The 16,221-nt window shown below is 38.2% G+C and overlaps 1 protein-coding gene across 1 annotated transcript in view; it reads right to left on the minus strand.

The window, feature by feature from the left end:
• Positions 1 to 8,149, minus strand: part of itga4 (integrin alpha 4) — a 45,164-nt gene extending 37,015 nt beyond the window's left edge. Inside the window, exons 1-6 of the mRNA XM_060877031.1 lie at positions 7,747 to 8,149; positions 7,314 to 7,426; positions 4,572 to 4,666; positions 1,342 to 1,471; positions 1,141 to 1,208; positions 397 to 526 (exon numbers count right to left, since the gene is read on the minus strand). Coding sequence (XP_060733014.1) covers positions 397 to 526; positions 1,141 to 1,208; positions 1,342 to 1,471; positions 4,572 to 4,666; positions 7,314 to 7,426; positions 7,747 to 7,946 — 736 coding nt within the window. The 5' untranslated portion in view covers positions 7,947 to 8,149. The remainder of the gene's footprint in view (positions 1 to 396; positions 527 to 1,140; positions 1,209 to 1,341; positions 1,472 to 4,571; positions 4,667 to 7,313; positions 7,427 to 7,746) is intronic.
• Positions 8,150 to 16,221: the final 8,072 nt, after the last annotated feature.

Below are 16,221 nucleotides of genomic sequence, written 5' to 3' on the forward strand. Positions count from 1 at the left end.
CTAAATTAAAAATAGGTGACGAAATTAACACTAGTAATAACACCCTAGTTTGTGGACCACTCCATATATGGTCATTATTTCCTGTGCTCATTAACCACTTGATCATTTGCCTCTCATGTAGATATTAAAATATTCCTGTTTTGCCCTAGATCCTATTTTTTGTGTATTGTTTTTCACCGTTTTGACCCTTTGCAGTTTCATCATTTTAAAGGATTTTACTTAATTAATATATCTCATTTCCATACCCATAAAATACGTGTGTTTATGTTGTGTATTGCGGTACAGTATATTGTATTGTATTGTATTTGGTAAACGAATCGTCACTTGATATGTGTCATGGATTAGAAATGATGCTTCAGTTAAGGAAGTAAGCCAAACTATTACTCTCGGTCTTACCGAGGTAGCTGCCGTAGAGCACACTGTTATCATCGTCCACGTATGCAGCAAACACCTTACTGGTCACGTTGTAGACCAGAACCGAGCCGGTCCAGTAAGAACTCCCGGGGGCTCCCATTATCATCAGATCCTTCAAAACACATCATCAGCAGCACATGAAACATATCCTATGATGTTAAATAAATACATTTAATCAATTAGTCAGCATGTTCGTTTATAACACAGCAGGGTTTTTTGCTTGATTCTGATTGGTCAGGTCGGGAGAGTCTACTCACGCACTTGTTATTGTTTATACAGTAACAGCGCATTCACAATGACTTGTATGTTGGATGCTTTACAGAAACAAACAGTTTGGAATTGTGAAGTTTTCTGTAGGAGATGTTTGTTAAAGAGTGATGAAAGGAATCTCCAGGGTTGGCATTTCCTTACAGGCAGATGTAAGTAAGAAGGACGGGGACCTTAGCGCTTTTTGTTAACACAAACAAGATGATTGTACTTTTATGGACAGTTATACTCCAGAATCTACAGGATTTAATTTCACACCAGTGGTGAATGCACAGTGAATCAAAAAAAAGTGATTCATTTCACAACATTTTTTTTTGTTTGGTATTAAAACAAACATTTTAGTGATATTTTCAGACCAATATCCAAAATTTCGCCTCAGAAACAAAACAAACGAGAAATCAAACCACTGTTTCAGATCCAGGTCGTAACACATATCTAAATCTGGTAAAACGTGATTACCTCAGTAAGGAAATTTGAAATCCCGGCTTGGCAGGATCCATAATCTTCACCGAACTTCCTCTGATGATCTGCACAGACAAACAAGAATTTAGCCATGCTGTCTATCCACTAACTGCTGAACACTGTCTTCTCTGTTCATTCATCGTATAGTGTGCCTGAAAGACGCATTAGTGTGGCTGCTCGTAAATACTGTACAAGTACCTTTGTAGCAGGGGATGTAGTGGGTTGTGCGGCTAAAATCGGAGCTGAAATGGAAGCACACGCCATGGGGCAGCTTGTTCTGATTGTCTTTTTGCGAGAAAAAGACGTTCTTCCAGCGATGACCACATGCCTGAAATTGGAACCAGTGTAAGGGGTTTACAAGACAAGTGCCCTTTTGTATTAGATATAATGAACTGCAGACTGCATAGCGCCGGAATCTCCTGTCCTGGAGCATGACTGTCAGATGAGATGATAGTCAGAATACAACTATAACATCTGACTCATGCTACAGTCTAAAAGCAGAATATAGTAAATACATGCTAAAAGTGCCAGGGTTTGATCGCAGGGGTCAGGTCTACAGTAAGTGGACGGACGCTTGCAAAGAATTACAGGCTGATAAGGGAAGGTCAATGTTCAAAGATTATTTACATTGGTGAAGTTTCGCTCGTGAGCCTCATCCGTACTTTTCTGGACTTTGGTTTGGTCTTTTAAAAAAAAATATATAGTACAGTCTGATATGGGGAGCCGTTAAAAATAGACAGTTATTTTATAGCATATTGACATACATCTGAACACCATTTAGGTTTATTATGTTATGGATTTTTCTAACACAAGGTTCTCAGTCTTCTTGTAGTCAGGAACTTTAAATTGAAGTTAATCTTTCTACACATCCCATCAGATTAGATTTGTTTTATAATTAAAATTGAAATAAAATTATTTAATGTTTATAAAATATTCTGTCTATTTATTGGAAGCTTTTATACGTCCACTGATAAATTCCGTCCATTCACTGCTATTATTTAAACCCAATAATCTAAGGAACCAATCTTATGGGCTAAAACAAATAATAATAATAATAATAATAATAATAATAATATAATTTATAATTTTAATAATAAAATGAAGCATGATATTTTGTTGTTATTTTTTTAATTACTCAAAATTACTGACCTCTCTTTGAAAACCATTATTCTAACATTCAGCTCAAAAATCTCTTTTAAATAATTAAATAATTATTTAATATTTATACTACAGATATTACAATGAAGGCAAATTTATTGTTAACTTTTTTTTACCCCAGGTATTTACATAAAGGGAAACATTTCACATTACAGCGCACATCAATAACTTTAAACTGGGTTCCGGATCAGACCCAGTTTTAAAACCCATTCACATATTAGCTATCTTCCTTATGTCTGACATCAGCTTGTCACTTATTGAATTAATAAAATGTGCTAATCACATTGTGTCGCAAAATATAAATGTGCATAAAATATAAATAGTTATAAAAAGATAATATAAAAATGGATCTTACAGCATGTGAGGCAGTATTAAGGAACGTAATGTGGCCATTTTAACTTTAGATCATAAACCATTTGTGGTACATTTCGAAAGAAAAACGAAGGTATTAAGGTCATGTTTTAAGGACTCTAGTCACGTCAAACATAATTAGAACGTATTTCCGTTTTAGTCGCGTAAAATGTCCGAAATAAGCATATCATGTTTCATTTAGAGGAAATACATATGAAATTTGTACTTTCATATTAAACATTAACATGACCAAGACATTTAATGCCAAACATGGACTCAATAAAACAGGTGCAAATACTGTTTTTTTTGTCCTTTGGTGAAACGAGTTAAAAGATCCAACTATTTATTTAACTTCGCAGGAGCTCGCTTAGCACGGGTAATTTCACTGCAACCAAAGCCTTCATTAGCAAACTTCTAACTCTGTAAACAGTCAGAAAAGAAAGATCGTCTTCAGGTATATTTTCTCTCACAAGGTACAAATATTTACTAAGATGGGCATGAGCATATTTATTTATTCGCAAATTGTTCACAGGAGCTTTTAGTCAAGAAACACACGATTCAGGAAAATCCACTTTGGGAATAACAATCATTTCCTACAAGAGCTTCTGGGTTTGTGGAAATGTTCGTATTTAAGGAGACTCAGGGATATGAGCCTTGATAGCAGTCGAATCATATAAATAGTCATATTTATCTGTGATTTTATATACAGATTACCCTCACAATTGTTTATTTGCTTCAAAAACACACACATTTCATGAAACTTTAGTGAAATTCTGTCTGAAACAAATCCAGACAAATGTAGAACGAATCAGACTATCTGTTAAATTAGGACAAAGGTTATAACACCCTATATAACAGGAGGAAGAATTTGGTAGCTGACGCACTGCAGTGGCCGAGCTGCGTTACTGGAATATTTAGCATTTTTAGCTCTCAGCGAGCTTTACCTTTAATGGAGTTTTGTAATTGTGACTGAATTTCAATGTGCTGTGAAAATGTTTGGCTGATTTGCATTTATCAACATTCCTACATCAGGATATATAAACTCTTACTTTTTGAGCTCAAAAATTAGCAAATATTTTGTAAATCACTAATTGGGTTTGTATTTTTAGTTCAGTTTAGCCTACAAAAACATTTTCACACATCTTTATTAAAAACAGATTGTCACGCACCTTCAAAGTAAACCATTGTACAACAATCACCTTAATTACGTACATTAGATTTAAACATACATTATAGTCACCACATCTGACAGAAGCTAAATACTAAAGGTAAAAAAAAGTTTGGTAATAATCAATTTTAATCTAAAGAAATGTATATACAATTTCCCTGAGAATATCCAGGTTCCATGTAATATATGTAATATTAATACTAATGTAAATTTTAAAATGTAATCATAACATATATATATTTCTGTATTCAGATGCTTTGTGACAATGTCTATTGTTAAAACCTCTCACTCACTCACTCACTCACTCATTTTCTACCGCTTATCTGAACTACCTCGGGTCAGGGTGAGCCTGTGCCTATCTCAGGAGTCATTGGGCATCAAGGCAGGATACACCCTGGACGGAGTGCCAACCCATCGCAGGGCACACACACTCTCATTCACTCACGCAATCACACACTACAGACAATTTTCCAGAGATGCCAATCAACCTACCATGCATGTCTTTGGACCGGGGGAGGAAACCGGAGTACCCGGAGGAAACCCCCGAGGCACAGGGAGAACATGCAAACTCCACACACACAAGGCGGAGGCGGGAATCAAAGCCCCAACCCTGGAGGTGTGAGGCGAACGTGCTAACCACTACGCCACCGTGCCCCCTTGTTAAAACCTATACAAAAAATTTTAATTTAATTGAATTTATGTAGAAGCTCATTATGACAATCTAAAGAATACTGAAAAATACCAGTCATACCAGTACATCACCGTTGGATGGTCTTCGGGAAAGGCTGACTCCGAGCCACTGGTTATCGCTTTCAGCCTGGCATGTTTTCCCACACTTCTCTACACCTGCGCAAGATCCAAAAGTGTTACACATACTACATATAGAGACAACACTATAAGCAAATGCTAACAGAATGAAAAATGTAAACAATATGTTGTCTGAAGATATTTCAAGCTTTATTTCATTGCGTCAGCATGAGTTGTTAAGTGTTAAGTATCGTTACTTGCGTTAACTAGCTAGCTGTTGAACATTATCAAACCATGTTAGATTGTACTGTAAGCTTCAATTTAAACGAACATAGCCACCAAATATAGATATTTTTTTCACTGCATTTAGGTTGCTGGTAAAAAATTCCAACATATACAGTAAAACATTCCAAAAATTCTCCAAAGACAGATTCCCAAACCAGCTAGCGTCAATCGTCTTCCAGAAGACGATGGGTTAAGTTACATTCCTATGATGGTTGTCCTCAGAGGTTTTTCAGGTTGCTAGCATCTGACATAGGGATTTGGATCAACACCCTGTATAGTTCCTGTATAGTTCTAAAACTTTGTGAAAATGTTTATTGTTAAAATGCTAAGCAGTTAAACTGAATTGAATGATGTCAAAACTCTAAATACTCTCCCAATCTGTCAGGTCCTGATCATCAGACCCCATTTACACTAGATTGTCTAATACGTCTACCATATTACTGAGATTGGGTTGTTTACATGAAGGGGTAAATGCATGCAAGACACATAAATGCAGTAATTGGTGTATTCAAAGCATTTCAGACAGAGAGACCTTTTAGATAACTGTATCTATTCATGACATCCTGCTGTACAGTTATACAGAAACTGAGGACATGCTGAGTCAGTATATATAAGCCAAAAAAAAAAAAATCTTGATTAGTCTCAAAAGGAGGCATGTGTTAGGTTTCAGTAGGGTTTAAATTTACCCTTTTAAATGTATCTTTTTATTAGTGATCTGGAGCAATGTAATATATCCAAAGATACGAAATAAGATTAAATTGTATTTAAAAAGATGAGTTTAAAGAAATTGAAAAACACTTTGCAGAATCGCTTCTTTCTCTCTCTCAGTCTTTTTTTTTTTTTTTTATTTTTTTTTTTACTAATTTTGCCACATCATCATCTTTTGCATAGAACAACCAGAACTGAGAAATAGCATTTTATCCATCTTCTAATTTGCTTCTTTTCCAGAGACCTTTTCAATGTCAAACCGTGTTTTATAGCATCTTAATCTGACAATTTGAGGCAATTTTAAAGAACTTTTGTTCTGTAGTTGATGCTTCATCCAGCCATCAAAAGCTAACATTCAAATTTACTTCGGTTTGATGTGTCCTTCAGCTTTGTGGTAAGATGTGATGCACTAAAAACCACGTTCCCAGGAAGTGAACTCTATTCAGAGCAGGTCACATTACTGAAATGCACGTACTCTCTATTGATGTCTGTCAATCAAGCAGCTTTAAAGAAATCTGGATGTAGATTATGTTGATGTCTAAAATTCAATACAAAGGTGACAATGGTGTAAAAAATCTCCTAAGTCCTACTGTTTAGCGCTGTAATATCTTCACTGATCACAGGAACTAACTTTTATCACAATTTCACAACCTGATCTTGATTATTTCTGTATTTTGGGTATTTCCTGCTCACAGTACAAACAAGTGTAGAGCAACGACAAACAGTACTAATTTTGTTGAAAGGATATTCAATATGAACAGATTACGTATCCTGAGATAAACACAGTACATTGTTGATGATTACAGCAGCAGGTCCCAGGTTCAAAGCTCCTGGTTACAGGTGAGATCATCCACTGAAGCGAGCATGAAATCCGTTATTGTTATAAACTTTAGGGAATTCATGTGAGCCCAGTGATGTTAGCAGAAGTTGAGTCACAAGTGCTCTGCTACGTCAGGACCTCTGTATTCCCTCAAGCCCTGCATTACACTAGCACATGTTGGAAGTGTGCTAGACAGTCTGGCTGACATCATGCTTTTCCACCAAGAACCTCGTATAAATCCTCTGTCAGTTCTCCGTAGGAGCCATTTCTCATTCTCGTGCAGCCACTGTAAGGAATCCTGCCTAGTCCTGATTCTTCTGTACTGTTTTGGAAAATAAATTCCTGATGGATGAAGGATGTTTTGTATTTCCTGTCCAACTCCTGTCAGACCTGAAACAATGGCAGCCTCACTTCCCTTATTTGGGGAAAGAGAGTTAGCCATGCTTCTTAATGACAAGGAAGATAAATGTGACCAGCCTTTTTGACCAGCCCACTTCATTCATGGCTCATTTGTTCAGTAAATACACAGGAAGGAGACGCGGCCACTAACTCTGACCTGTTAAAACCAGTGGCATGTGAATTTGATTGAACAGAGATGTTCAGAGCTCCAGAGATTTCATGTCTAGACGTTGAGCAAGAGAGCATGAACGGCAAAAGAACTCCTTTAGCAGTTATTGGGAAATTCAGGACGGAAAAGAAAAAGGAAAGACACGGAAAGTATCTCCAGTGTCCACTACACAAACAGGGGATGGGTTCCCATTTTCTCAGTCTCAGTTCCTCTCAAGGTTCCTGCCTAATGTTCTTGGAATTTGTCTAAAGATATTTTAGTGTGAAAAGCAACACCACCATTTAATTTTATTAAATTCCCATAACTAATGCCTAATAAACTCAGCAACGTTTGAAGTTTACGGAGCTTAAAAAACGACTACTTACCAGTTTGAATCTGTACACAGTTCTTACTCAAAACATTGCACTTGTAAATAGCACCAGGTTTTTGAACATTGGAGTAAAACGTGGAATCAGCTCCCGGTGCTCCAACAATCAACCTAAAAGCAATACAGCAATCCAGGTTACATGTGTTGATCTAACACACTCATCATGTTACACAATAAATGGAAGTTATACAAATATAACCTTCTGTTACTACACTGAATAGTAAGGCAAAGTAAAGCAGTATGATTTTTTTTTTTTTTTAAATAAAAAGGCCCTTAGTGACATCTTTTATAATGCTGAAGGGGTTGAATATTAAAACTTCAAACTTACAGATATTCCAAACAGCATGCATTACTATTTTATACAGTATCCAATGCCCAATAATCTCTATAAGATAAAGTAAAAGTCTGATCATAAAGTTTTCTGCACTCACCACGCGCTCTGCTGGTGCTTATGGAGCAGAACTGAGTAACCGAATAAAGACGCATTGGGTCCTCCAAAGTGCACCGAGTTATCCAAGTCTAAATTATAGCAGTCCGTTGAGATCAGCAGGCAGCACGCGCAGAAGAGCCAGGACAGCAGCGCGCTCGCGCACCACCGGGAGCTCGTCCGGTTCTGTCCCTCTGTAGTCATGGTCGTAAAATCTACTTGATCCCGATCAGTATTGTATAATTTCACGTGTTAGATCAGAAGACGTTTCGATAACTCAGAGAGAAAGTTCTTTTTACGGAACAAAGTCTTCATTTCATTTCTACACAAAGTTTTCCGTGCGCTCTCGTGTACGTGTGTTAGTCTGTGCGCGCGCCTGTTGCGCTCTGAGTCTGAACATCTGCTGCGGCTGCTGCTGGTGCGGACCGGCGTGCGACCTCCTCCCCCTCCTCCTCCTTCTACCCCTCCTCTTCCTCTTTTACCCCCCCCTTCCTTCCCCTCCTCTTCCCCTTCTTCTTCTTCTCCTCTTCCTCCTCCTCTTCCTCCCCCTACTCTTCTTCTTCTTCTTCTTCTTCTTCTTCTCCTCCTCTTTATCCCCCTCCTTTTCCCCTTCTCCTCTTTCTCCTCCTCCTCTTCCTTTACCTACTCTTCTTCTTCTCCTCTTCCTCCTCTTCCTCCTCCTCCTCTTCCTTCCCATCCTCTTCCTCTTCTTCTCCTCCTTCTCCTCCTCCTCTCCTTTTCCTTCCCCTACTCTTCTTCTGCTCCTCCTCCTCTTCTCCTCGAGCTGAACAATCAATGTAAAGTCTGTGAAGTATTATGTGAAGACCTTCATATGGTTATTCGAATATTTCTCTAATGTTTACACAGAATGGTATGGAAAACAACCTCAACCTTAAAAGTTTAGTAACCTCATTATGTAAAAAGCTCAGAAATGACATTCTGCAGAACTGTCACTCACTAAAGTTGTTTTTTTTTCATACATCATTTATCATATGAACAGGAACTGAAGCTCTTGACTTCATGATTTGACTTGTCTTCATGATGAATGAATGAATGAATGAATGAATGAATGAATAAATAAATAAATAAGTGAATGAATGAACGAATAAATGAATGAATGATTGAATGAATGAATGAATGAATGAATAAGTGAATGAATGAATGAATGAATGAATGAATAAGTGAGTGAATGAATGAATGAATGAATGAATGAATGAATGAATGAATGAATGAATGAATAAGTGAATGAATGAATGAATGAATGAATGAATGAATAAGTGAGTGAATGAATGAATGAATGAATGAATTAATGAATGAATGAATGAATCAATGAATGATGTTTTCATTCATTGATTTACTGAAACAAATCTATAAAAGTTTACACCAGGAACATGTGGGATATACATCTTGTATCATTAAACCGCTTTACAAACACAAAAGATAAAGAAGAACCCCAAACTCATCTTAGCTAACCGTCTACACGTGAGTTAGGAAGAAAAACTCAGACTTTAAGCCTTAATAATTTGTAACACAAAGCAAAAGTGATAACATTAAATAATTTGGCTTTACATTACTATCATGAACATACAATATGTTACATAATAAGAAACATATACTAATGAGTACTTACTCAGGCTTGTTCTAAATAATGAATATGAGTAGGATATTGCATTGCATGTGAACATGATTCATAAGATGTAAAACAGTCAAATAAATCCAACTCACACTATCACGCTATTTTTTTCCCGTGACAGAAAATGATTTTTAGTCTAAACAATGTTCTGAGGTTGACTTCAGTGACTTACTGCATTCCTCGAGTAGCAGAGCAGGATTTATGGACCTGAGTGAGTAAGTTTGGAAGAATTCAGCATCTGTAATGCGTTGTGAGTCCTTCTGGCTTGTCGGCAGCAGAAGATCGTAAATGAAGCCCTCAGCCATTTCATGGGTTTAGAAAAAGCTAAGCCATCTGGTTTGATCCAAAATCTAGCAATACAAACCAGCAGATCTCATTTATGAGGCCGTTTTCAGTTCAAGAACACACTTTCAGGGAAAAAGTTACTAAACTGGCGAATTTAGGGTAAACCCCTCTCAAGGAGATGCTCATTCAAGATATAGTTACATTTAAGTTTACATACAAACATTAAAGTGACGTGACATATGGCTAAGTACGGTGACCCGTACTCAGAATTCGTTCTCTGCATTTAACCCATCCAAAGTGCACACACACACAGCAGTGAACACACACACACACCGTGAACACACACCCAGAGCAGTGGGCAGCCATTTATGCTGCGGCGCCCGGGGAGCAGTTGGGGGGGTTCAGTGCCTTGTTCAAGGGCACCACAGTTGTGGTATTGCCGGCCCGAGACTCGAACCCACAACCTGAGGGTTAGGAGTCAAACTCTCTAACCATTAGGCCACGACTTAGCTTTTAGGTTTTTATCCTCTTGAGATTACATTTAAACACTGTGTGGTTTTCTGTATGATTATTTTTTTTTTCTTTCAAAAATCACAACTTTTAAAATAATTATTTGGTCATGAATTAAAATTAAACATAGCTGACAACAATGTTCTACTCCGGAGAATAGTTGCTAACTTATTACCATAAGTCTTAACATAAAAATGTTAATGAACAGAAAAAAGCTTCCTTAGTTTTTTTAAGCTTTCTCTGTGAGCTGATTTCTCTGATCACATTTTAGAATATAATATACATTACAGCACAGTGAAATTCTTTCTTCACATATCCCAACTTTAGAGGTTGGGGTCAGATCACAGGGTCAGACATGATACAACAACACTGGAGCAGAGAGAGTTAAGGGCCTTACTCAAGGGCCCAACAGTGGCAGCTTGGCAGTGCTGGGACTTCAACCCTGATCCTCTGATCAATGACCCAGAGCCTTCACCACTTGAGCCTCCACTGCCCCTGTATTTTAATTGTATAATCTAACATGGAGAAAAAGATCTTTATTTTTACTTTAAGATTTTATTGGGATCCTCTCATACAGTGCAATATATGTACAATAATCTTAAAAGACTTCTGAAATCAGACCAGAACAAAGAAGTACTTATACAGTAGCTTTAATAAAGAAAGCTGCTTCAGCAGATAGTTATAGGGCAGCTAGGGCAGTGCCAAAAGGGACGAAAATAACCCAAACTCAGTCATCCCTATCCAATGTGTAATTGGGGGCATGGGAGCCTTTATTATCAACACATATACATTACAGCACAGTGGACTTCTTTTCTTCGCATATACCAACTGAGGAGGTTGGGGTCGGAGCGCAGGGGCAGCTATGATGCAGTACCCCTGGAGCAGGAGGGGTTAAGGGCCTTGCTCAAGGGCCCAACAGTAGGAGCTTGGCAGTGCTGGGACTTGAACCCTGATCCACTGATTAACAACCCAGAGCCTTAAGCCACCACTGCCCCAAAATGTTAAATTTGTCGGCAAAAAAGATGTCATAATAAATTGTTTTAATTTTTGAACAAAATGTCTGGTTCATATCAAATCACAGATAAAACCTCATCATGGCTGAGCTGTATTTGTGCTTTGGCAGCCAGATTTGGATGAGTTCATCCGTGTTATTTTCATGTCATCACTCTGTTAATATCTGTGGGAGGAAACTTACATTCTTACATTACGTTCACTCACAATGTCAGACGCGTTCAGTCAATCTGATTTACAATTCATTTCAAATTCAAAAATAAAAAGTGCTAAATTTTTCTTTTAGACTGAATGTAGATGTTTGGTGTCCAGCGTTTGTAGCATGTTTGGTGTCCAGCGTTTGTCTCTTCAGTTTTGTACTGTAGCTAAAAGACTAATGTAACCGGATAGTATTAGTGTCGCTAGTTTAGCACGGAGCAAACTACATCACAAACTACAAACACACACATGCCATGCCTCAATATAAAAAATAATAATAAAAAATAGTGCATTTTAAGGGCAGAGATGTGAAGAAAGACTCACTGCTTTGCATGCTATCTCCATGTCCTTATTGGTTTCCTGTAGTCTGGATTGACCTTCTCTAAATTGCACCTAGTTGTAAATGAGTGTGTGAATGTGTGCGTGTGTGTGTGTGTGTGTTCACACCCAAGGGTTTATTCTCATCTCTCTCCCAGTATTCCTGGTATAAGCTCAGACTGTTTACTAAAGATGAACGGATGCTAAATTTTAACATAGGATTTTTCTTTAAGTTAGATTACATATTGTTTATATACAGTAGCACTTTTTTTTTATAGAAACATTTAGATACATTTTCAGATTTTGGGAATATCTATGATTACAGCACCAGTTCTCAAGTACACGGATTTGGACTGGGATTTAATAATGTTTTTTTTTTTGCTCTGAAGTGTCATTTTGTCTGTTTTTAAAAAATAGAAGTATAGTATAAAGTATCAGGAACCAGTCAAGTGTGTGTGAGATAAACTAAGGTAAGCATGTGATCATTTATTCAGCAATTTGGACAGTGATAACCTGTGAGTAGGATTATGTGTAGCTAAGGTGCAAACTTCTAACTGAGCAACATGAAAGATTGCACATAGTACTATAATAATGCCCTGACAGATTGTACAGTATATTCTGCTATCAGAGTTCATTTTAATGCTTTAAGACGCCGCTACATTCCCGAAAGCACCAACAAAACCTTCTGTTATCTGCTATCATAACTCATCCGTTGGGTGATTTTTCAAGAATCTCACGTCAAAACATTTGCGAGAGGCTTATGACCATGATGGAGCGATGTTTGTAATGTCGGCATAGCGCTGAGAAAACACACACACACAATCCACAAAACCTTTATTGAGCGAGCCAAGAGAGCTGTTCCCCTGTAAGTGAGGTCGCACATGCTAAATGAAGTAGTGTTAAACAGTGTAAGCCCAGGGACACTATGAAGCCTTTGTTTGTGTGTGTGTGCGTGTGTGTGTGCGTGTGTGTGTGTGTGTGTGTGTGTGTGTGTGTGTGCGTCTTTCATTACCTTTCAATAGACACAACAGTGGCACTTACTTGGCCTTAGGAGTTCACACAAACCCCTTTAAGATGTGTGAATAAAAGACTTGTCTTGACCAACTCTCTGTAACTCAACATATCTCACTTTCTTGCATTTTGCTCTTTCTCTGTGACATAAATTAGTGTAGCAGACAGTTAAAGCGGTTGGGTGTAATCATGTCACCTCCTTATTTAGCCTTTCCATGATGCAGAGTGAACAGAATCAAGGTCAAATCAGATATAAAGGTCAGAACTTTTATCCAAACACAGAATAGACAGCCAGGACAAACAAGACAGCCAAGAACACAGAACAGACAGCCAAGATTCAAAATGGGAAATGCTTGAACCAGCAACGATTAAATGCTGATAATCTGATAATGTTTTATATTAAAGCTTTTTTTTATTCTAATACTGTAAATAAAGTGCTTTAATATAAACCTGAATATGAAACATTAATGGAAGGAGTCTCCAGTATCGTTGCTTTGTAACAGCTTTAAAACATGGGAAAGATTTGAGTACAGATGGCTTTAGGGCCTGTTGTCAAAAGAAACTTCAAAATAAAGAAGAAGCTGTTTTTTATAGCTATGCTGTAATGGAAGGAATAGCAGGATGTTTTACATAGAATAAAGCATAGCTAAAAAAATCATAAGAGGAATAAAACACCTCGAGTTCTGAGAAAACAACCAATGATGGATGGGATGGTGTGGTGTGGTGTGGTGTGATGGAGTCCAACATAAAGCAGAATCACTGTCACTTTCCCAAAGCTGATAATTTTCCAATAGCAGCATATCCAGAAGTGTTTAATTCCTAACTTGTAGCTTGAAAACACATCCTTTTATCTCAGGTTGAACAGGGAAATGTTTTTATCTACATGCTAAAGGCCATGACAGCTGTTCCTAGGAATTAAACACTTCTGGAAATGCTGCTATTGGAAAATTATCAGCTTCGGGAAAGTGACGTCAACATCAAACATCTTAGCTAGAATTCCCTGATACTCTGCTGCCATTTACAAATCTTCTTCACATCCACATCCACAAATCACACATCCTTTAGCTGTAAATCTGCTTTCAAAGCTGTCAGGTTTGTTATTTAGTGTGTCTGTTCTGTCTGCTTTTATTGTTCAGGTTGAAACCACAGTATATTATAATATATAATTATACATAATTATAATATTATATATTTTATAGTGGGGGGCCACGGTGGCTTAGTGGTTAGCACGTTCGCCTCACACCTCCAGGGTTGGGGGTTCGATTCCCGCCTCTGCCTTGTGTGTGTGGAGTTTGCATGTTCTCCCCGTGCCTCGGGGGTTTCCTCCGGGTACTCCGGTTTCCTCCCCCGGTCCAAAGACATGCATGGTAGGTTGATTGGCATCTCTGGAAAATTGCCCATAGTGTGTGATTGCGTGAGTGAATGAGAGTGTGTGTGTGTGTGCCCTGCGATGGGTTGGCACTCCGTCCAGGGTGTATCCTGCGTTGATGCCCGATGACGCCTGAGATAGGCACAGGCTCCCCGTGACCCGAGGTAGTTCGGATAAAGCTGAAAATGAATGAATGAATGAATATTTTATAGTCTACTATCGATATCCAGCACACATGAAGTACCTGAACAAAAATAATAAACCTTCCTGACTGCTTCCTTTCTTAGCAAAACTCTAGCCAGCTAAATGTAAAGAGTGACGTATATGAACCGCTTTAAAGACTTGTTATATATCCATAATATGCATAAGTGATTTAACATAAAGAAGTGCTGCTGTGTTTAATGTCAATTCTCTGAGCAGGCATGTCGATTTGACATCATTTGCGTAACTCTGAGTTTATGAGACCTTCCCATGTTAAGGATGTGTTTTCCTTGTTTTTCCCTAGCAGGAGGTGAGAAATTTCAAGTCAAACACAGGACAAGTAGCAGAAGTAGCTTGAACCATAAGAAGTCTTCACAGCCTGATCTTCAAAATGGCTTAAACAATAGGTAAAAAAAAACAGCACCTGAGTTCATTACAGACAACCAGGAAGCAACAGTAGACAACAGGAAGCAGGAAACAGGAAGTAAACAGGAGGTCTCTATGACACCAATTCTGTATCAACAGTACACGCCAAAGCCACCTAAATGTTCACGCTTTTCTTGTTGTAGTGAGGTCAGAATCCTTCACTGTGACATTATTTCATATTTAGTGTTTTTAAATCTAGATAAATAAATCAAATATGAGCAAAACTGTTTAAAAAAAGTAAAAGATTATTTAGTCTCAGGTTTGCTAGCTAGCTAAACATTTACAGCTGGCAGGGTAACTGATTCTGCCGAATAGTGGTGTTGGTGATCTGATCATTTCTCTCTCACTCTCTCACTCACTCATCTTCTACCGCTTATCCGAACTACCTCGGGTCACAGGGAGCCTATGCCTCAGGCGTCATCAGGCATTAAGGCAGGATACACCCTGGACGGAGTGCCAACCCATCGCAGGGCACACACACACACACACACACTCTCATTCACTCACGCAATCACACACTACGGACAATTTCCCAGAGATGCCAATCAACCTACCATGCATGTCTTTGGACCGGGGGAGGAAACCGGAGTACCCAGAGGAAACCCCCGAGGCACGGGGAGAACATGCAAACTCCACACACACAAGGCGGAGGCGGAAATCGAACCCCCAACCCATGAGGTGTGAGGCGAACGCGCTAACCACTAAGCCACCGTGGCCCCGTCTGATCATTTCTGAGTACGAAAAACAACAACAACATGAAGCAGCATTAATAAGCTTGCTAGATGTGAACATGTGACTTACTGTACAGTAAATGCCAGATATGAACAGACAGTCATGGGTTAAAGGTAAAATATATCATTTGAGCTGTTTCATGAGAATGATTCTTTATATATCTTCATTCACACTGTATCTAGTTTGATGTTATAATTCATTTGTTATTTAAGCTCTGATCTGATTGACTAGGGCAAAGGAAGATTGTGGTTGTTGATTATGGAGTGTTTGTCATCAGTAACCCCGTTGCATTCATGGTTTGTGGGAATCCTTTCATGAACTGATGGTTGTCTATCTTACAGGTTCCCAATCCTAGTCCAGGAATTCTAATTAACATCTGATTAACAGTTGATGTTTTTGTGCCAGGAAAATGCATTTAAAGCATTTGACAGACACCGTTATCGAGAGTGACTTTCATTGTCTCATTTTTATACAACTGAGGATTAAGGGCCTTGATCAGGGGCCCAGCAGTGGCAGCTTGGTGGACCTGGGATTCGAACTCATAAACTTTTATTTAGTAGTCCAACACCATAATCAACTGGATACCATGTACCAGAATACACTCAAATGTGGCAAATAAAAGGGGTATTCTAGGACAAGTGTAACCGTGGCCTAATTTACCATTTTGTATTTTGAACTCTGTATCCTATTAAATTAATCTTGCCTACTTTGGATTGCAATCAATTTTTGAGTAGGTGTCCATGACTAATTGGATGAGTTCAACAAATCATGGCTATTTTTCATTT

The sequence above is a fragment of the Tachysurus vachellii genome, chromosome 8 (assembly GCF_030014155.1).
Source record: "Tachysurus vachellii isolate PV-2020 chromosome 8, HZAU_Pvac_v1, whole genome shotgun sequence".
In the NCBI taxonomy this organism is placed as follows: Eukaryota; Metazoa; Chordata; class Actinopteri; order Siluriformes; family Bagridae; genus Tachysurus; species Tachysurus vachellii.